The sequence below is a fragment of the Thamnophis elegans genome, chromosome 3 (assembly GCF_009769535.1).
Source record: "Thamnophis elegans isolate rThaEle1 chromosome 3, rThaEle1.pri, whole genome shotgun sequence".
In the NCBI taxonomy this organism is placed as follows: Eukaryota; Metazoa; Chordata; class Lepidosauria; order Squamata; family Colubridae; genus Thamnophis; species Thamnophis elegans.
In genome coordinates this window covers 90,153,934-90,177,383 of record NC_045543.1, presented here as the reverse complement: position 1 = coordinate 90,177,383, position 23,450 = coordinate 90,153,934, and the positions used below count along the sequence as shown (strand labels likewise).

Here is a 23,450-nt window from a genome sequence, read left to right as displayed (position 1 = left end):
CCAATTTGAGTGAGAGGATTTGATATTTTTGCTTTTCATATGCTGCTGGGTTTTTAAATAGAATGCTTATTTTATATATTCCATATATAAATGCAAAGAAAAAATATTTCACTGATTGGTAATATTGCAAATAATTAAATGAGAGAAATGAAGACTCTAGGAGAAGAAGAACCAGAGCCTGGGAATAGAGTCAAGAGGGGATTCAGCCTAGAATTTTTCAAAAATGCTCCACGTCCAGCATCCTTTGAATTCCTTGGACTCTTCTTTAGCACCAATTCACTGCTGACAGTTAATTGACTAAATTCTAATATATAGGCTTGAGCAATAAATCTTAATTGGAACTTAATATGCAATCCTCATTCTTTGCACCTGACAGAGACTTAGTTAGAAAGCAAGGGGAAATATACTTTAAAAAGAGAGAGTTAATTTTTGGATTTCTGGAAATCAGATGGAATATTTTCTGGACATGAAATTTCACATGAAAAAAACAGAGGAATGGTCACACCAGAAGACTACTACGATTAAAAAATTTTTCCCCCAAAGTCATAGCCTCCACTTACTTTTACAACAGAATCCTGAGTCCAGGAGAATCCCCCCCCCCCGTGCTCCTGCTGTCCATGGGGAGAAAGTATCCTGCTGAAAGCCAAAATTAATACAACTCCCCACCACCACCACAAACAGCAGGTTTCTAAATGAACAGCCATCATACTTGGGTCAAGTTTCCTCCAATTTATTTCCTGATTAGCAGTGCTTATTTCCTGTTTCAGAACTTTATTGAAAAAGTGGAAATTAAAATGTCGTTCGAAAAATATACAGGTGAAACCTCAAAGGTGGGAATTGAGAATCTTTTCTCATCATATGGCCTTAATATTTATGCGGTGGGATAAACAAAGGAACAGAAATGAGAATCTATATCTTGCCTAGTTCTATCCTTTTATACTATGGAATTTATTACAGTATTGTTTTGTTGTATAAATATGGAGTCTCTCAAGGGTATTGATAGTAGTATCTTATTTACTATTCTATTTTACAATTTAATAAGATTTGTTTGAAAATAAAAGCCCAAAACTTAAATTAAAAACAGACTTTGTAAAGTAATGATTCATAACTTGAGTATATTATCAAAGAGATTTTTAAAGCCTGCCATTGTTTATGCAATCATATAAAAAATGGAGCAAAGATAATTTTCAGGTGGCTTTATAAGAAACACAATAGATATTTTATTTAGACTAAAACACATTTTATAACATTTGATTTTTCAAAAGGGAATTATAAATACGAAATCCTGCAAATTATTACTGGTTATTTGGATATATCAACTGCAGAAATTTTCAGCTTGTTCTCTTAAGGGCTTATGGTACATAGAAAAAAACAACAACTTACTATCTGTCTCCCATTTTCGCAAATAAAATAAAGCTGTTAAAATGAAGTTGTCTATATTCATAGGTGAAGCACAAGGAACTTTGGTACAAGGAATTATTGTTGTTCTTCAATTCATGTACCATTTCTGATTATTCAATGGACTGAATAATCATGACCCAATGGATATTTATTTCACTGACTTCCAGTAATTGCTTCTTTGATTTTTTTATGAGCATATACATGCTTCATCAATTAGACTTCTTTTTTTCTCTTAGCTTCTTTTTTCTCTTTAATTTTTGTTTGAATCAAGATTTTATCCAGTAACTGTTGTCTTCATATTTTGTGGCCAAAATATCTAAGTTTTACTTTTATGATTAGCATTTCCAGCAAGCAGTCTGATTTCGTTTATCTTTGCATTTCATATTACCTCATCTAGCACTGCTAAATAGTCTCATTAATCTTCTCCAGCATCACTATTCAAAGGTGTCTGTTTTCTTTTGTGCAGTCTGTCTGACGGTCCAATTTTCACAGCCATATGGCAGTGGAAAGAAACCATTCCCTCTGTGATGTCTTATTTTGTGTAGTTTTGTTATAGTCAGTTAAGAAAAATCTTTTTATTGAATAATTGTGGTAATTGTCTTTTTAAGCCTAGGAAGATAATATATGTTATTACTTAAATATTTTATCTTATATTTGTATTGGTTAGTGCTGGCTATGGACATAAATATTTTTTTAAAAAAATATTGAGATTCAGTCCAACTTTTCTATTGTGTTAACAGAATTCTTTTAATCCTCCTAGTTACTAGTGTTATCTATGGTATTATCAGCATATCTGAGACTGTTGATATTTTACCCAACCAGTTAAATTTTTAATGTTTTTTCCACCAATTAAATATTAATTAATTACATTTAATTCTATTTTTATTTGTTGTAACACAGCATTTCTTTTAATGCATTCTGCATACAAATTAAATAGAATATACCTAAGTGCATGCCTTTGTAAGTTTTCAGCCATTTATTGCCCTATATTCTGTTCTATTGGTTGTATTCTAACCTACATACACATTTTTCAATAAATTTTATTGAAAAAGGTGGTGATGCACTCCTTTCTCAAGATGCCATCCTATGATCCAATGACAGCTACCAAGCAGTCCCCAACCTTCTCTGTGTAGAGGTTGGATTTTAGTCTGAGATTTAGTACTAAAATAGCTTTGGTTGTGTTTGTTGTTGACTTGTGGCAGAACCAGGACAGGGGTTTGTCCATCCTTGTGCTCCTTGATCTCTCAGGGACTTTTGATACTGTCGACCACAATATCTTTCTGAACTAATTGTGAGCAACATTTTATGGTATTTCTGTTTCTTACTCCTGGTTAATGACTGGTTCTAGTCATCATTGGTTGTGAGGGAGTGAGCACTCCCTAGACAGGGTTCTATTTTCCTTTTCAACATCTACATGAAACAGCTGGGTGACATCATTTGCCACATTGAGGTTTGGTGTCATTAGTATATTGATGATACCCAATTGTATTTCTTGACCCAAGTCCAGTCAGGGCCTGGAGGCTGTGCAGGTTTGGATGGGGAGGAACTGTCTCCAATTCAGTTGTATCAAGACCAAATATTGTAGATACTTGGGCCCCTCTATTGCTAATGGTGGAGTGAACAATATTGCAATCCAAAGTTCTTCATGTACTTACATATTAAATTAATCTAATAATACTTAGAATCCATAGAAATAAAAAGTACTGCTGAGCACAAAAATGGATTATCGCATTCATAAGGAAAAAAATGCCTATTGTGTAAAGAATGCCCAGGATTATGTACAGGGTAGTTATACGGTTGACCCATATAGCTTAGGAGAGCTTTTGAGCAATCTGTATTATTGTTTTGACTTGTATAACAAATATGAGTTGTACTCAGATTTTATTTAAGACTTAAAAGTTTATAGGTCCTTTTTACATAATGTATGTCCTTATTATTTAGTTAAAATGCAATTGTTCAAATTTGGAACCTAGAGTAAAAAATAAATGCATATCAGACATATAGGGTGGTTTAGAGGAAATGAACTGGCCTGATAAACCTAAAGGAAAGCATTGGACATTTTTTTCAATAAGTACCAAGCTGAACAGGAGAACATTATCTGTTAGTGGTAATAGAAAATTCAGGGGGTCTTAATAAGACTGACTAGTCATTCTCTAAGGTCAAGGTAAAAGATAGTATACTTAGGAGTTCTTGACCATTTAAGAGTGAAGCAGATAGAACTAACAGGCCCTAGAAAAATTATTTATTTTACCTATTTGTTAAATCGATAAGCTGCCCATTTCACTATGGTCACAGCTCTGGATTACAAGAGATAAACATTTTATTGAAAGACACTCAAAAGCTTTAGAGAAACTATATACCAAGAAGCTGCTGAATTTGGTTTCCATTCCTCTCATTGCCTTTTCTCCTTCTGTGACCTTCAAGCTTCTGATTACAGCTTGCAACAAATGGGCCAATACTTTTGTATTTAGAAATACAAGAATAATTCCTGTGCAAAATAATTTCTTAAGAATTTTTGCCTGGCTTCTTGTACCACTTGGTTGCTTGTTGATTAATGGATAAAGCATTGGAGTCCATTTTGGATTTTTGTGGTTTTTCCCTTACAGATCTCCAAAAGCCAGAGAAAAAGAATGTGCTGTAATGGGAGTATCTCTGAAACAAGCAGCTGCTAATTAAGGAAGTAAGTGAGAGTGTTTCTCAAAGATAGGAGAGTCTCTAGTCTACATCTTAGTAAGAAGAGAGAGAGGAGTGAAAATCCCAGCTCAGCCACAATCTATTCTGTGAATGATCGCAAGATCTCCTGTGCTTCTAGAGAAAGATGTCATTCTCCAAGTCTCTCCCAGCACATAGAATATAATTTATTTCTGGGCATTAGTTGTCATGTCTTGGCTTGTTTCATCCTAGCACACTGAAAAGTATTTAAAGGTGGTCAGATACAAATTGAAATTTGTATCCAAAAGGAGTCTACGTGAGGAAACTGTTTTCAGTATATGAGCCGTCCCCTCAGTACAAAGAGTTGACTGAAGAGAGCTTCTCTGCCATTCATAATGAGACATTTCCAGAAGTGTAAAGCTCCTTCATCCCTGTCCAATAAGGGCAAAAGGAAAAAAAATAGAAGCTTCTTTGAATTGACCTAATATAAAAGATTCACATTTAAAACCAATGGTAGTAGATTTTTTTTTATTGTCACCTCTTCTTTCCTAATAAATCTCACTAATCATATTGAGTTGTTCCTTGTTTTTCATTTGCTGTAAGTTATGGACTGAAGTAATATTTTCCTGGACTGATAATTTGATTATTAGGCATATTTTAATTTAGAAGAAGGAGCTTGTGATCTTGAGTCACATTCAGCAACAAGGCTTTGTGTAATAGAATTAGTGTAACATATCTTTTCAAAATAAATATTGTGTCAGCAAGGTACTTCAAGTCACTGTAGAACTGCTTCAAATACCTCGGTAGTATTTGAAGCAGTTCTAAATTTGGCTTATGTTAATATTAATTGTCTGGCCTTGGACTCAAATTGAAATCATTGTCATTTTTGTGGTTGCATCTTTCTTAGTGGCTGCTCTATTTCTTTGGTGATCTTTTTCTAGTCTCCAGTAGAAGATCTGATTCTTCTCTGATGTGAAATGACTCATTTCAGTTCATGTCAATTTCCTGATTTCCAGAATGTCAATATTTAGCCTTAATTCTTCTATTTGACAATATACTTAATACTTAATATGTTAAGTTTGTCTTGGTTCATGTTTATGTTCACATCGGTACTATAATACCTTTTCAACACTGAACTTTCTTTTTATCACTGGACCCACTGACAGGTAGACATCCTCTGAACCTTAATATAGCTACATCATAAGCTTCAATGCTATCATAATTCCCCCCTGCTCATTTTATCTTCCAATATCCAGAACTCATCTTCCATGTCATACTGTGAATATCTGCTTGTGAATGTGTGTTTGGTTTATTTGGATAGAATATTTGAGTAGCTGTCATTTCCTTTCAATGGAGCTTATTAAGTCTGATCCTGCATCTATGAACTGCCCATCATGGATGACCTTCTAAAAATATGCATTTTCTGATGTACAATACCATAACTTAAATGCACAAATTCCTTCACCACAAGACAATCTACATCTTTACAAGACAACCTACATCCAGGAATGGAGACAGGAACATAAGCATCGAATATTGTATTTATTTTCCAGATTGGGCAGCTAAGAACATTTTATTATTAATCTGTTATTTATTGCATTTATTTATTTGTTATTATTTGGTTTAAATTTGTTTGATTATAGTAGGATAGTTAACTGATCATAGTTGGCCAATAATTAGAGTAGCATAAACCTTGTAAAATGAATAAATTTATAATATACCATAATTTTATTTATATGACAGCCCTTGAAACTTACAATTAGCTGAATATCATCTACTGAATTTCATGATTGAATGGGGATTTGAATGTGTCTTACCTATTCCTACTTTTTACCCACTATACTGAGGGTTATATTTCTGTACCAGATTGATGATAGAAGATTTTTATCTCTCTGTTTTCTTTGGTTGTGTTATTATTATTATTTTCATGATTGCAAATGAAATTGATTTACAATAGTTTGTTTGGTGATCAAAGTTACAATGACACTGAAAAAGTAAAAAAAGTAACATGACCATTTTTCACGCTTACTGTTGCAGCATTCTCATGGTCTTGTGATCAAAATTCAGATGCTTGGCAACTGACTCATATTTATGACAGTTGCAAAGTCAATGGGGAAGCCAGATTCACTTAACAAGCATATTATTAAGTTAATAACTGCAGTTATTCACTTAACAACTATGGTAAGAAAGGCCATAAAATGGGGCAAAGCTCACTTAATAACTTGCTTAGCAACAGAAATTTTGGGCTCAATTATGATAATAAGTTGAGGACTTCCTATAACCAACTTTTTTCTGGTAGAAACAAAACTTGTTGCAATGGCAAACAACAATGATTAACTGCAAACCTAAGACTGGTTATTTGAATTATGATGTACTCAGATACTTTTCTGAAACAAGTCAGACCATAAACAATATATGTATTAGATTGCTTAGCAAAGCGTAGACATATCTAACTAGACAAACATACATCTAAATCAATGAATATGTTCAAGTAATCATAGTCTTGTTTATTGTGATTTGTTGAATAAGCCAAGTTGACTGGATTCATTCAATGTACTAAGCAACAAATCAAGGATTATAAATAAGAATGGCTAAGTCTCAGTTTTAAATCCAAGGAATATATTGTATTAAGTTTGATTTCCCCCTGAAATTAAGAAGAAATATTAGACATGTATATCCTTATGTGTGTATGTCTATCTATATGTCTATTATCAATTTAAACTTTAATTAAAGTAATTAAATTCTCTTTGCCAAATTTGTTCTTTAAAGATTGCAAGTATGTTAATTTTTATCTTTGGAAATTTACATTCTGTTGTGTAAATCCTTAATTCTATATCTATGTTGGAAATGTTAGTACACATTTTTGGTTGAACATTTGAGAAGCTGCTTTTATACTCTTCTTCCCTTAAAATGTTTTCCAAACTTGTTTCAGCATGGGAATAAATCATGACAATGACCACCCATCTTGTGCAGATGGTCTCCACATCATGTCTGGAGAATGGATCAAAGGGCAAAACCTTGGGGACGTTTCATGGTCCCGCTGTAGCAGAGACGATCTAGAAAGATTTCTCAGGTAATTTATTCAAGAAGTGGATATAGTTACAATCAGACTTTTATTTTGTTTGGTTATTTTGTTTTCCTGGTGATTATAAGTTTCAGGTATGTCAAGCTTTCAATACCTTACTACAGTTTTTATATCAGATTGAAAAGAACTATTTCTGAAAATTGCTTGCTATTCTTTAGAAATATTATTACCTAATGCTTACCTTAAGCAGAAGCAGCTTTTAACAAGGCATTTCTTTAGATTTCAGCATTTTGGGGAGTAAAATAAATAAAGAATAAATGTTAGTAATAACTTAAAAATTAAAATCCAATATCATGTATATAGTGAAAGTTGACTATATATAAATATACATCTATTCTCTATTTTTTATTTTATTATATGTGTGTGTGTGTGTAAAAGGCTGTATGTATGTATGTATGTATGTATGTATGTATGTATGTATGTATGTATGTTTGTTCCAGCATAACTCTGGAACGTATCGAGCAATTTCAACCAAACTTGGTACACAGATGACTTTCTCTCTGGAGAAAAATACTGTAAGTGTAAGTGTAAGACACCCCTAACACCCCTCGGGGTGTGTGTTAAGATGCGGCCTTTAAATGGTTTCTACTGTACTGCTGTAATTCTTGAACGCCTCAAGCAATTTCAACCAAACTTGGTACTTCTTCTCCCTAATCCCATGCCCATCATCCCTGCCCTCTTCCTTTCCCCTTCCATGCGCTCTTCTGTCCCACCCTGTCTATGATCCTGGCACTTTGTCCCGAAGTGTTTGTCTGACAGGGAGCCATTGAGAGGAGCCTTTCTTCTCCCTACTCCCATGCCTATCATGCCTGCCCTCTCCCTTCCCCCTCCCATGCACTCCTCTTTCCCACCCTCCTCTTTTCCACTCTGTCTACGATCCTGGCACACACCAGGATCACACACACCAGGGTGTCTTACCCCACAGTCTTTTTTCCCAGAGAGTAAATCATCTGTGTACCAGATTTGGTTGAAATTATAGATGACTTATCTGGGGAGGGGGGGAGACACCACTGATGTGTGTGTGTGTGTGTGTGTGTGTTCCACCATAACTCTGGAGTGCCTGGCCTGTTAAGGAAAGTGAGTGTGGTGTCCTAGAACAGCAATTGTTTGTGATGTCTGGAAAACTAGCCATGATGTTTGCCCGCCAGTGGACCAATGGGGAAACGCCTAATGGATTTGGGGCAAAGTGCCAGGATCGTAGACAGGGCAGGAAAGAGGAGCACATGGGAGGGAGAAGGGAGAGGGCAGATGATGGGCATGTGAGTAGAGGGAAGAAAGGCTCCTCTCAGTGGCTCCCTGTCAGACAAATGCCTATAAATACCCGAGCAACACCAGGTTACCAACTAATATACATATACATATAAGTAAGTGTTATGTCAAAGCATCTGGTATGCCCAAATATGAGAGGGAGCATACTGCTTCCTTTTGCCTTTCAGTTCCACCCTAGGAGCCTTCTAGGCACGAAACCATTTTTGTGTTGCATTTGTGCTGATAAGGGAGCTTGTGGCTTAGTGGCTAATACAATTGCCTAACATGTAAAAACAGCCCAGGTTCAAATCCCAGTAAGGGTATGACTAGTTGATGAGGGCTAAATAGCTTGAAATAGATCTATACTAGTCTCCCTTTATTTATTTATCAGCACAAATGCACAAATTCTCCTGTCCTGAGTAAATTGTCATCTCTGCAGCCTCCTTCCCAGTTGGGCCAGATAAAATCTCTTTGGCAGACTCAGCTGCCTATCATTCTTATCTAAGTAAAGATCACTTGTATTTTTAATTTTTTAAAATATTGCAGTACCCCTTTATTCTTGCAGTATTAGAGAAAGTGTTAGAAGTCCATTTCATGCAATATGATATGTGTATTTTGTGACAGGATTTTGAATTCCCTAGTTAGAATTATCCATAACATTTCCACAATGGGATTAAGTAGTATAGGGATTCTATACAATAAAATTAGAAACCGGATTCATGTTTGTGCCCAGATGAATCCTATATATTTTATCTTTACTTATCCAGTTCTTCTTTGTGTTTAATAGCTGTTTAATCTAAAATGGAAAATTATGGAGCAAGAGGGCTGCTTTTTTGTATTGACCTTAGATTGAGCTTTAGTGGTATTCAAAGATATTCAAAGTCATGTTACATGATTTTGTTCCCCAGACATATTTGGACTTGTGTTCTTTCATCATCGCTTTCCCATGTAATGGTCTTGAATAATGATCAATAATGATGAATTTTCAGCTAATTCATGAGGGAGGGAGTGAATGGGGATCATGGACCTCCTCCAAGTACTACCGTTTAAAGTGGCTTTTCTACTGAAAGCTGCCTCACTTTCATGGACATATGTCATGTTATCCTCTTTTTCACTAATATAAAAACTTTCTTTATTAAATTAAGGCAAGATTGGGTTTTAAAGCTTTCATCTTAATTCTACATAAAGCATATATCTTATTTTCACCAATCTCTTATACCTTGCCAGATCAAAGGCCAGTAACTGCTTGCTGCATACAAATCCCCAGAGCCTCAATTCTGTGATTATTCCTTCAAAACTCCCCGGGATAACATACACTGCAGATGAACAGTGTCAGATTCTTTTTGGACCAACTGCATCTTTCTGCCAAGAAATGCAGGTAGGAATAATAGATTACTGCCATTTATGACTTAACAATATACCCAGGTTTAAAGTTTGCTGTTTTCCTTTGTGTACTTTGTGTACATAATAAAAAGATTGAAGAAATAATAATAGCAAAGGATTAAGGGAATAAAGAAATACAGAACAATTCTGAATGTTTCCTTTATTAACTATTCAAAGCTTCTTCATATTGTTTCCATTCTGTGTTTGATTTTTCAATATTTAAATGACAGATGTCAAATCAAAACAGGCCTTTATAATGGTCATGCAACGGTATAAAACTTCTGATGTTATGTGTTGCCAAACTTTCATTCACAAGATAGCTTGGTAACTTGGATAGCTTGGAGATGAGGTGGCGCAGTGGTTAGAGTGCAGTACTGCAGACTACTTCAGCTGACTGCTAGCTGCAGTTTGGCAGTTCAGATCTCACCGGCTCAAGGTTGACTCAGCCTTCCATCCTTCCGAGGTGGGTAAAATGAGGACCCAGATTGTTGGGGGCAATATGCTGACGCTGTAAACCACTTAGCAAGGGTTGTAAAAGCTCTATGAAGCAGAATATGTCTAAGTGTTATTGCTATTGCTAAGATAGAATAGATTTTTCATTTCTCGTGCACATTCAAATGTTATTAGCCTTGGAAAACAAGGTTGCCTTATTGAATTAGAATGCTTTGTTATTGGGGAGATTTTGTTGCTTTTAGATAGGGCTTGGAATAAAATGGAAGAAAGTATATTAATAGTTTTTATTTTAATTTTTATCTTAATTACACCAGGTCAAAAGGTTAAATAGTGGGCTATAAGCTAGATGTTTCCAATTCAAACAATCAGTTTTATACACCGATTACACTTTCATAATCTCTTATCAGTGAGTAGAATATCATTTTGTTTTTCTTCTTTCTATCTTCCACTGCCTCTTCCTTCTTCTCATTCTCCAAGGCTGTTGGTGTTCTTCCTTTCTTTCTTTGGCGAGTAGAGAAATTTTACTTGTCAGGACTGACTTTCCTGCACATCTGTCCATGGATACAAAAATAAAATATATCCGTCAAATAATCTTCATTCCAACCATAGAATTTGAAATGTTACTGTCAGAATGTAATCATGACTTGAATTGTTAATACACTACTATAAGGAGTCTGCAGCTCCAACCATGGTCATCTAAGTTCACCCTTTGGGATCTTCATGCAATCTTGTGATATATATAAGAAAGATAGGAGCTCAGTTGATGATGTCATTTGTTTTCAGACAGGCAAGTTTGACCCCCCCACCCCCGATATTATTGCTATTATTATGTATTAAAATATAAATGTTAAAAGATACACATACATGTCTTGATTATAGGGAAATAGTTGGCTTCATTGATTTTTAAATTTACTGCATTATATGCTATTTTTTCTTATAACAGTTTATAATCAAATTTGATTGCTTATTAGTAACCTATGACTATCACTAAGTTTTATAACTTATAATTCTTGATGAATGTATTTTTTTCTTTTTTCTTTTTTCCCTTTTATGTACACTGAGAGAATTTGCACCAAAGACAAATTCCTTGTGTGTCCAATCACACTTGGCTAATAAAGAATTCTATTCTATTCTATTACAAATTAGAAATATGAAATATGAAATAACTTATGAATTCACATTAATTTCTATGAAATTGGAATATGCATATTTGAATTCATTTTGTGTATTTTAGCAACTGGTTTGGCCTTGAGGTTAAGGTGCAGGACTAGGAATTGGGAAAGCAGAGTTGTAATCCTGCCTTAGGTTTGAAAGATACCTGGGTGACTTTAGTTATTCTCTCTCAATCTTAGGATGAAGGCAATAACCAACCACTTCCAAAACTGCTGCTGTGAATAATTGCACGGACTTTTCTATGTAGTTGCCAGGAGTCAAATTAGACATGAAGGGATGTAAAATACAACTTTATTTATAAACTGTGTGAAGACTAAACTGGCATCACTATTATTATACTCTTTTATTATTCTTTAAATTTAGTGTTTCTGTAATGTAATGATTTAATCTTTCATGTTTATGTTTGTTTGTGTATGTTCATTTTTGAAGTTATGTATTAAAAATATCCTTAAAAATTCTTTTCCAGAGAAAATATACAGAAATTGTTTTCAAGAGATACATTACAATCCATAAAACTACATAAAGCCAAAGCTTTAAATTGGATAATTAATTGCCTTCACAGAGCAAATTGAAGTAGGAAAGAAAAATAGTTATCAGAAAAAGGGAATCCCAATTTTATATTTATGTAAACTAAACAAACGACTTTCTTTTTATTTTGCAATCGGATCTACAGTATTTCTGTGTTGAAGTCATGATAGAGATTATATTCTATAGCAAAAGCATAATTTATTTACAGCTTCTTAAAATAGCATATTTCTTGTGAAAGTTATGAAGAACATTTATATACAAGTTTTTACATTTGTTTTTATTTCTTTCTTTCCAGCATGTTATTTGCGCTGGGTTATGGTGTAAAGTTGAAGGTGAGAAAGAATGTAAAACTAAGTTGGATCCACCAATGGATGGAACAGATTGCGACACTGGAAAGGTGCATCATAACATCCTTAATTTTTAATAAGTGAATTTGTTTATATGTGATCTTGAATCTATATTTCATTGCACCATTTTTATTCAAAATGTGATTATTCTAAAGTGCTAATTAATTGGTTTAAATATTATATCTCCATTAATATACAAAGGATATTTTCTCAGCAGTTGCTATTGTTTAATTGAAGACACAGTCTTTGTAGAAAATGCGTACTAGAATTTCAAAGTTGTAACTACAAGAAATTTTTAGTGGGTTTTTTTTACCTCTTATTAACTTCAAGTATTATTGTTTACTTATTATGAAGGACAATTTCAAATAATTTAAAGTAATAGTATTGATTTAAAGTCAAACTGGCAAGTCATTTTCAATTCCAGTGAAACTTCTGACCTATCAGTAATAAGAGTTGAGATCCTTATTTTCAGAAGGAAAATAAAATTGGGTAAAATAAATAAGTTATTTCATTAAATGAAATCTATAATTATTTAAATCAATGGAAGTCTCATACAATCAACCAACAACCAGAAAAACCTTAATTCTAGATCATTGTAACTAATTCATAGCATTCTAGACCAAAACTTTACCCAGACTATTAGAATTCTGTCTAATGGATTTTATTTGTATGGATTTAATATAAGTATTGTAATAATTTATAATAATTAGTAATTCTCAAGTGCATGTATCAAAACTAGTTTATCCCAGGGAAATTAGTGACCTATCTTATTTAATGAAGTAAAATAACATAAAAATAAACATTTTAACAAAGAATCTTATTTTTGATGAACCTAGAAATGTTTTTTGATCATGTGCAATCATAAAATAGTGGGGATGAAGATATAGCATAGGAAAACTAGAAACAGTTTCACTGAAAATAAACGGGCAGGCAGGAAGGCATGTAACTCAACTTTGAAACAATTGATAGTAAAATTTCTATTTTATCTGAATGCTTTTCTTTGCTAGACTATATGAGATCATCTATCCATAAAAGGGACACTAAGAGAATTCAGTAATTGAGATGGCTAAAAGTAACTATATGGTCAATGTAATTCTATTTCATAAGTTCCATTGTTAATATGGTTGTTGCCAAAATTCTCAATTTTATAGCAGAAGCTTCAAATGATTATCATAAGATATCAAAGCAGGCGGAAAGCTTTTAGGGTTTTTCTCTTCATAAGCCAAAATAAATTGGCCTTCCTTTTATGTGGACATCATTTCTTGTTATTTGAGACATTATGCAAAGTTGAACCAGCTTTTTTTTTTGTATGTGATAGAGTCGATTCATGATGTGCTGTGATCTTTGTATATATACTTTTGATTGCAGCTATATTGCCCTAGGCAATGTATTATTTGGATTACAGATTCAAATTTTTATAGGCAGGCTAGATTATATATGGAAATAATGTAATGAGTACTGACTTGTATGTAACCCCTTCCAAAATATTCTAGGTTTAAATAAAGACATGATTTGGGAGCTTCATTTCCAAATCTAACTCTACAGTTTCAGGCATTTTGTGTCTTATCATTGATACAACGGTAAAAAGACAAAAGGTGGACCAGCGTAGGCAATATCATCCATTTAGCAATAAGTATGCTATAAGAGGGCAGAACTAACTAAGTACTAAACATGTCTCTTTCATTCTAATTTATCCCCTAAGTAGAGAAGCTGTAATGTAAAAACTAACGGTTCTCCGTTATGCAAATATTGAATCTAATTAGAAATAGTTATTTTGATTTTGCACCATTCAAGAAAATTTGTTTGAATAGATAGAGCAATAGTGAATTTATCTTAAAGGAAGATTTATTTTTCTCTCCAGCAAATAATTTGCCTTTTAAAAAATGAGTTTTCTTAAATTTACCAAGAATGCAGTAATTCGGGCAGAATTATACTTTTATTCCTCTCTACTTTGCCCTTGTATCAGATATTGTAAGTTACGTTCCTTTTGAGTTTATATAGTAAATAACTTTGCATGTACTTCATATATTTTAAACTAAAAGCTGATGTTTGTAATAGTGGTGTAAAGTTGGAGAATGTATCAGTAAAACATCTTTCGCTGGACACATGGAAGCAGAATGGAGTACCTGGAGCTCTTGTAGCAGAACTTGTAACACTGGAATTAGCAGTCGACAACGTAGATGTGCTAGGTAAGCCACAGCTTATTTGTGTTCTGCTTGTCATATTATTTGCTAAATTCCAAATTAGTTACAGACAGATGCTCTGTCTACTACTTCACAATGTGAAAAGAATATTACACAACTAGGTTCATGGTATTATATAAAATTGTAGATTGCCAGTAAACACGAATATTTCAAGTGCTGAGATAGGCACTCTCAAATATATTTCTTTATATACAATTCAGTTTAAGAAAGGAAAACTTAGTAAGTAGTGTTTGGCATGTATTTCTGATTTTAAAATAAATGGTAGAATAAGTATCTTTATATAGATCATTACTCAACTTTAGGCACCTTGGGAGTATGGGGAAGAATTCACATAAAACAAGGATAATCCAGTCCAGCCTTTCCTGCTTTTTATTCAAATATATTGGGGTGCACCTTTTAGAACATCTGATCATTGGTACCCAATCTGTCAGAAAACCAAGATTAGAAAAAACTGAAGAAGGAAGAGTCAAATAATTGCATGGTTTAGCCTAAATTTAGTTTGATATCATAATATTCATGGTGAATATTTTTTATAACAGTTGCTGTTAAAAAAACTATTAGATTCTCTTTACCATTTATAGGCAGGATATACATAGGTAATTTTAATTGTTTGTAAATCGGTATAGTGCTTATATATTGGACTGGGATTATGTATCCCAGTGTGTAATTTTGAAGTGAAGCTGTCTTAGAGATAAAATGAAGTGATATGAAACCACATTTCCCTCCTTAAGCTCACAGAAACAAATGTGATGGAACTAATAACAGTGTAAATCATGCAAGCCATTTCCACACAACTAATTTAATTTTATAATTTTAATTTTTATCTTTCCTAGTCTAGGTCACGAAGAAGCAGAATGCCAGGGATCAAGAATACAATATAAAATATGTAAGAATCCCTCTTGTAGTCCCGGACTGCCTGCATTCAGGGATTGGCAATGTCAGGTCTTCAGCATCAGGCTAGCTTATCAGAAACATGTACACCAATGGCAGGCTGTTATAGATAAAGGTAAAGGTATACCCCTATCTTATATTTAATAGCTACACACTTACTGTCAAAATACATCTGCATGCACACACATACGCACACACACACAAATCTGAGCATATTATACCTAATAATTATAATAGTAGGACCCATATCAGTGAAGTTGATTAATCCAATGAAAGCAATGAGAAAGTAATACAGTTATAAAACCTTATAGCAGATTACTTAAGAATTTTTTTGTGTGCTTTTTTAAAAATGAAGAATATTTTCTTGCATTTAAATAAAAATACATCCTGCAGTATATGGCAGACACAAAATAAATGCTAGAATTATATATTTTAATTAACCATGAAGCATTTCTTTAAAATTTAATTTTATCCATACTACACATTTGCAACAAAATGAAAGAAATATGTTAACCTTACGACTAGTCATGTTATGCTGATATTGGCTTTTGTGCACTGTCACATTAATATAGTGATAAAAGCTTGTGTTAGAATACATATTTAGCATTTAAAATACATAACATTGTTCAATTTAAAATACAAAATATAAACAATTCATAAAATAAGAATTGTAGGTTCACACTCCTAAAAGTTGATCACTAAAAAGATGCAACTTTAAACCTGAAATGTCTCAAAAAGCAAAATAATTTATCAGCATGTATTTCTGATATTACCTTGTTTCTTTCAAATACAATCAGAATGATGCCATTTAGTATAAATATAATGAAGTCATTCTTTGCGGTTTAGTAAGAAACTGGGTACAAATAAATATATTTTCTTTGGCCATAATTACTGGTAAATGTGAAAGTATTTATCATAGTGTATCTATTTTCAAATAATATATTAACTTAATACCAGTAATTTTTCTGGGTCTGCTTTGCTACCTCCGTGAAGAGACAAGAAAAAAAAAAATCTTACAAGTTTTCCAATAGTGCACTCATTAAGTCTCTTAAAATATATGTATTTATAACCAGTACTGGATTATTTGCATTGTTCAAAACTATTTTCAAGTCACATTCTAAAAAATATATATTTATTCACATAGAAAAACCATGTGCATTATTTTGTTCTCCAAATGGAAAAGAGCAGCCAATATTGGTAACAGAGAAAGTGATGGATGGAACTTCCTGTGGCCCTCAGGATGTAGATATATGTGCAAATGGAAAATGTCAGGTAAGTCTTCCAAAATTAACTATTACTGTTTAATTATTTTGAAGAGTTTTTTTCCTTAATTCTTTTAGATTATGGATATCATCTTTAAACTTAAATTATCCTGAAATTTAAATTTAGAACACTGTAGAAGAAATGGATAAGAATGCTATATTTTTGTATATATGAAGTGGGAATTTTGAAGGAGGGCTTTGTAAAAACCAATCTTTTAATGAAAAAGGGATAGTATTTCTGATGGGAAAGAATATATTTTTTAATTCCGTTTATTGTCCAGATACCCCCAAAATTGTTCAGAATAGGTTATCACATTTTACTGTTAGCAAATAATATATTTCTTATACTAATTATAGTCTATTTTGATGTAGAACTATCCTTTAGCTTGGAGTGGACAATGTGCTATTCTTCCTTTTTTTACTTCAGAAATTTGGTTGTGATGGCATATTGGGTTCTTTAGCATGGGAAGATCACTGTGGTGTCTGCAATGGAAATGGAAAATCATGTAGAATTGTTAAAGGAGATTTTAATCATACTCGAGGAGCAGGTAAACTTCTTTTAACATTTATCAATTACAAAATTTGTAATGCATTTAGTACTCTGCAGGCTATAAATTGTGTAGCAGTATACTATTTTTATGTTGTTTAAATTAAATACAACATTTAGAAAAGGTATTTTAGCTTAATTTTACCCAGTTTCAACCTTATTGTTAAGGAGATTAGGAACACATAAGAATAAATACGTTATAAATCCAACTCCATGTTTTTGGATACATTTTATCCCAGATTATTTTGTGTACCTGAATAGTAAATATTGCTCTGGATTAGAATTTTATCAACACTAGAATTTTAAATAAAGGACAGAAAAATTGTTTGCCCAAAGAAAATTATTTCATTTATAGAAAAAAAATGAATTGTTTTTCTAATATTAAATGAACAAAATAAAAATAAACACATACAGCTGCATCAATCCAATTTCACAGATGACCAGTACAGAAATAAGGGAGAGAAAGGGCCTAGAAATGATGCTAGGAAAGAATTATCATATTACTCATCATATTACTTAAAAATCTTGCTGCTTTGTAAAACAAAAAGGCTAATTCAAATGTTAAAAATATATCAGTTGCATATCAAACTTCTATTATTCTATATAATTCTTCAGGGAAGGTATGTTCACCTGGCAAATTGTTTTGACCCCCCCTGGCCTGTGATAAACCAGATCACAGCTGTTTGCCACTATTTAATTAATGAGATAACCAGTCCTTTGGCTGAAGGTCCAGGCAAACTCACGTTCAAGATAATCGGTTGGCAGCAACCCAGAAGCTCCAAGAAAGCAACTCAGATAATTCCACAAGACACAACTAGAATACAGATTTCTTCAATAAGAATTGGAACGGTTGTTTCCTACAAATACCCCCTCCCAATGCCCTTCCTTATAAACCCTCTTGGGAGGGGCCCAAGAACAACCACCTGTGCTTAATTATCATCTATGAGACTGCCTATGGAGTTGCTGTTTCCATTTCTCAGCTCTATGCTCTCTAGCATCAGGGACAAACTGCCTCTGATCTTCTCCATTGTTCTATGTCTCAGGCACCTCCTGGTGGCCAACCAGTCTCTCTGGTCCCTGCTCTGAGTCTGAACCCTGCCCAGGGTCCTCCACATCTTCCATAGCAGACTCATATGGTTCCTCGCTATCCGAGTCCATCAGCAGCTCAACCGGATCCTGCTGGGCCACAACAGCAAATAAATAAATATCATCACAATGTTTACATGAGTTGCATAATTAAGCAATTACAGAAATAAAATAAATAGCAGCAGAAATTGTAAAAAAATAATAATTGTGCCATCTGGAGTACATTGCATCAAGTGATTTTGTCTGTTATTTTGGGTGGATGTTGACAGAGAAATGTGATCCATTGCACCTGAAGTCCACTAAATGTAATTGAGGTTTCACTTTAATTGGAAACAGAAAATATATTAATAATCAATGAATATATCAAATCAACTAATTACATTGAAATTAGATATAGATTGATGAAATTAAATTAAATTAGATTTTTTCATTATTTGAGTATTTCTGGGTAATGTAAAGAAGGAGAGTGCAAAAATATGAAGTAGATGTTTGAAGTTTTCTATCTTGAATCTATGCTTAAAATTGGAAAAATCTATATGCACCAGCATTTAATGAAACATTAAAGTTTCCTTTTAATGATAAAATGAATGCCACAATATCACAACATGAGCTCTTTCTCTTACATATGTGGATTCTATATCATAATGCAGATTTTTAAAAAGTACTTGCATAACAACATTGTAATGCTGTGTCGTAATTTTCCTGCCTGGACCCTCATGTAAGCCTACTCATGTTTAAACTTGAAGAGTTTGGCTATTGAAAGTATATTGTTATATCATATTATAGCATATTGTATTATATTATATTGTATTATATCATATTATGATTAGGGACTGGAGGCTAAAGCACATAAAAAACAGTTGTTGGAACTGGTATGTCTAGTCTGATGAAAAGAAGGATTAGGGGTGATTCTTAGGAACTCTTCAAGTTCCAATATCTCCGGGGCTGCCACAAAAAAGAGGGAGTCAAGCTATTCTCCAAAGCACTTGAAGGTAGGACAAGAAGCAATGGGTGGAAACTAATCAAGGAGAGAAGCAACTTAAAACCAAGGAGAAATTTCCTGACAGAACAATTAATCAGTGGACCAACTGGCCTCCAGAAGTTGTAAATGCTCCAACACCAAGTTTTTAAAAAGAGATTGGATAACCATTTGTCTGAAGTGGTATAGGGTTTCCTGTCTAAGCAGGTACCTTGACTAGAAGACCTTCAAGATCCCTTCCAACTCTATTATGCTATTCTATTCTATTATAGAGTTAAAATATTCTAAAAGAAGACAGAGGTAAAAAGAAATATTAAATAATCACTCAATAATATTACATAATACATTTAAATTTAATAAATACATTTACGGTTCCTGTTCTTCATTTGTCCATCATGTAATTTTTATAGAGATCGTTTTAACTTTTCAGAAATACCAAGTTAGGTACAGTACACCTTTTCTGGCAAGCATATATATTTCTACAAAAACACTTAAAATACAGGGTTTTTTTAGTATCGATGAACTACTTATGAAATCATCACTTGCTTCTGGATTTTTAGGAATAGTTTGATAAACATAGCCATTTTCCTATCAGTCAATAAATTAAATTTAAAGGACTATAAATTTAGTCTATATTCCATGTCTAGGTATACTGATATAAATCTTGTTCGTTTCTTCATGAATTATGTATGGAAGCTTTCTAGAATTTGCAACCACAGTGCTTATCTGTGGTCTTAATGATTAAGTAGTATTTGTTTTTATTGAATCAGTATTGCTGCTGCGGTTTTTCCCCAAAGAAGTGTTTGAATGAATGTCTAGCTTTGTTATGATCAGCTAACTGTAGATCACTGTATTTGCGGATAGTACACATTCCTTGTATTTATTTTGGATATAGCTATTTAGAATTTGCCAAGTAATTTTGTTAGAGTTGGGAAGGAAATCTAGAAGTCCCATTTCCTTACCCCTGCCAGAGTGGAGTAATGTAAACATGTCAAATTTACTTCTGATTTTTTTTATTAATCCAGGAATGTTGATCTGAATAGTTTACCCGATCCTATGGAATCAGTCCAAGTAAAAATTATAAAATTTGTGAATGAAATCTGTGAAAATGCTAGTAGTGAGTCTCTTTGATATTAGCCATTCACAGTTACAGAATTCACATATATTATTACCAACTAACTAGTATTCTTAAACTAACAATGGTGGGCAGCTGAACAGGTCAAACCATCTTTTGTGTTAATGTTTTGTTAAGCCATGCTTCACTCTGGGTCATTCAACAGCTTTTAATACACAAGGCAGAATAACAGAGTTGGAAGAGACTTTTGAAGTCTTTGAGTACAACCTCCTAACCGTAACCCAATACCTTTTCAATTTGTATGTGTTCTTATAATCCCCCCCACACACACACACAGTACAAATATTTATTATGAGAAGCAATGTGCAAAAGGTCAAGAGAGGGGTTTAATGTTCCAAATCAGCAAGATGATAGCTATAGTGCTATGAACAAAGCCCTGCCATTTGATACCTGCATCACTGAACATTTGTATTAAGATTTTGCCTATTTTAACTGCCTCTTCAGATATCCATGATTGAAATTTTGTTGGGGATATTATTTTAATTAATTGTTTTAAACCTGAAATAACTTAATTTAATTTAACTTTCTAAATGCTTTTTTTTTAAAAGATCACTAATTACCAAATTCCTAGAAGGTTTTGCCATATCATTCCCAATATACTTCATGCAGTCTGAAAGGAATGGAAGAATAAATTGGACAACCATTTCTCTGAACTTGTATAGGATCTCCTGCCTAAGCAGGGGGGTTGGAGTAGAAGACCTCCAAAGTCCCTTCCTTAACTCTGTTAATTCTGTTAATCTGAACAAACAGATTGTTATAGTCAAAAACAAAGAAGCAGCAACAACGGAGCATCACCATCATTTGGTGATACTGAAGGGGATATATACTGATAATTTGCTGCACTTATTTTTTTACATTTCTTATTTTTATCATTATATTTGCTTGCACACTTTCTAAGATGTATATGAAATATGGAATTACTTTTTGTATCCCAAACATTATATTGCATTCCATTTAAATGATTAACATCTTATATCCTGATTTGTTTAATGCTTCAAACAGACTTGCATATCGGACAAAGACTAGAAGTTTATGATGGGGCCCTCCCTGGCCATCTTTTTGGTCTTAAATAGGATGGTTGGAATCTAAAGTACTTTGGTTGATAGCTGGTCTATTGAACCCTTTCCAAGTAGTTGACAGATCAGCTGTCTTAGCAATTTAGCACTTTTTTATGTAGCTCAGAGATAAAAATAGGGAGGACGTAGGCTCATGACAAACCTTTTGAAAAATTGCTTCGTTAAATAAAGAATATAGGTTCATTAATATTTTTCAGAAAAGATAAAAACTTTTCATCCCTTTTATCGTCCACAAATCTATAAAGGGGACAAGTTTGCAATCAATTCAAAATTGTTCAAGGGAGATACAGTAATATTTGTTAATGGGGGTGGGAGAGATACAAGAAGTTGATGCACAAAATCAAAAGCCTAGATTCCAGAAATTTTAGCAGATATAGGGTTAAAATTTTTGAATAGATGAAACCAATATACATTCAATATCAAATTATTCTAATTTAAATAAATAGATAACAATATAAATGTCAGTATATCTACTCAGGTTACGTGGAAGCCTTAGTAATACCTGCAGGAGCAAGAAGAATCAAAGTTGTAGAAGAGAAACCAGCTCACAGCTACTTGGGTAAGTTACCATCAAATCAAATCAAACAGTGTGAATGTTAGGATGGAGGATCTGTTTAACCTGGATGAAACCAAAGCAAGTAGATTCTTCCTTTTTTAAGTAGCACAATGGGAGCATTCTAATTCACAATTTCAGAAAAAAGTAATAAAGGTTGTTATTGATCAGATTAAAAACAACCAACTGGAATGCTAGCAATTTATTAATATAGCCTAATGTTTCATTCAATTTCTGTATGTATCATACAGCTTTTCTATTTGTATCAAATGTTGCTTATTGCCACACCAATGCTGAAGAATGAGTTAATAGAATATAAACTGTTTTGAATCTTTTTCTTGCAGCTGTAGCTAACTATAACCTATTTTATCTGCAGCTCCTAAAAGTAAAAGCAGTAAATTGGTCAATAAATTCAGTAAATGTTTAAGAACTAGCTGATTTAGGGTTTTGCCAAGTGTTAGCACTTAGTTTGGCTGTTTTAGAATGATTGATTCAAAAGTTGCAAAATTCACAAATCCTTTCATGATTAAAAGTCTGTAAATGGTTTTTGTAAAACACAGAAACAAAGAAGTCTCTGTGGGACTTGCTGTCTCTTATAATTTACCATAGAATGAACTGAACACTGAAAGAGAAAAATTGGCAGAGTCTAAGTTTCTAGCTTTTTTCTAAGCACTCACATACAAAAAAAGATAAAACTGACAGCAACCAAAAGCTTATTTTGGAAAATATCCAGAGTTATGATTTCTAATGTTTGTCACATTCAACTGATATTGCTTTTTCCTTGTTGAAATATTTTAAAGAATCCAAGTTTGCCAAACAGTAGAGTGAAAATTGAAAATTGATATAAAACGGTTACAACACATATTAGTCCAGGGGTGGCAACATTGCATCCTGCTGGCTCAGGAATTCTGGATGTTGAAGCAAACAGGTCATAAAAGTTGCTATAATTGCAGACTCCTGTATTAGTCACAATGTTGCAAAAATAAATAAATGAAGAAAGAATGAATTAATGTATCCAAAAGCCTAATTAGACAGCTGTATCCATAGAATGCATTTCTTTTCCCCTCCCCCACCACCCTCCAATGCTATGTGATTTGGGAATAAACTATAGAGTGAGAATTGAATATTAGTTGGGTGTGATTTGGAGTCCCTGTTTAAATTTTAATGCGACAAAATTAGTTTTTGAACATGTTATTTTTTTCCAGTTTACAAACCATCAATCAATATTGCAAATATCACTATAAATGTCTTAAATAAAAATGGATAAAATTTGTCTGATACTTGACATGTCAGGGTTGGTTATAGTGAGACATGCTTGTGTTACAGTTTTAACTGAGAACCTCCCTTGAAACCTTTGGCCTAGAATACCATCAGTGTTGGGATGTACAGCACACACAAAAAGTTCCCACGCTACCAAAAGTGCTTTTCTGCACAATTGTAATATTAT

The 23,450-nt window shown here is 33.1% G+C and overlaps 1 protein-coding gene across 1 annotated transcript in view; it reads left to right on the top strand.

The window, feature by feature from the left end:
* The window catches only part of ADAMTS19 (ADAM metallopeptidase with thrombospondin type 1 motif 19), a 99,054-nt gene that overhangs the window by 55,719 nt on the left and 19,885 nt on the right, over window positions 1-23,450 (top strand). Inside the window, exons 9-16 of the mRNA XM_032214776.1 lie at window positions 6,986-7,126; window positions 9,614-9,764; window positions 12,219-12,320; window positions 14,329-14,459; window positions 15,308-15,480; window positions 16,510-16,637; window positions 17,055-17,175; window positions 21,929-22,009. Of these exons, the coding sequence (XP_032070667.1) occupies window positions 6,986-7,126; window positions 9,614-9,764; window positions 12,219-12,320; window positions 14,329-14,459; window positions 15,308-15,480; window positions 16,510-16,637; window positions 17,055-17,175; window positions 21,929-22,009 (1,028 nt within the window). The remainder of the gene's footprint in view (window positions 1-6,985; window positions 7,127-9,613; window positions 9,765-12,218; window positions 12,321-14,328; window positions 14,460-15,307; window positions 15,481-16,509; window positions 16,638-17,054; window positions 17,176-21,928; window positions 22,010-23,450) is intronic.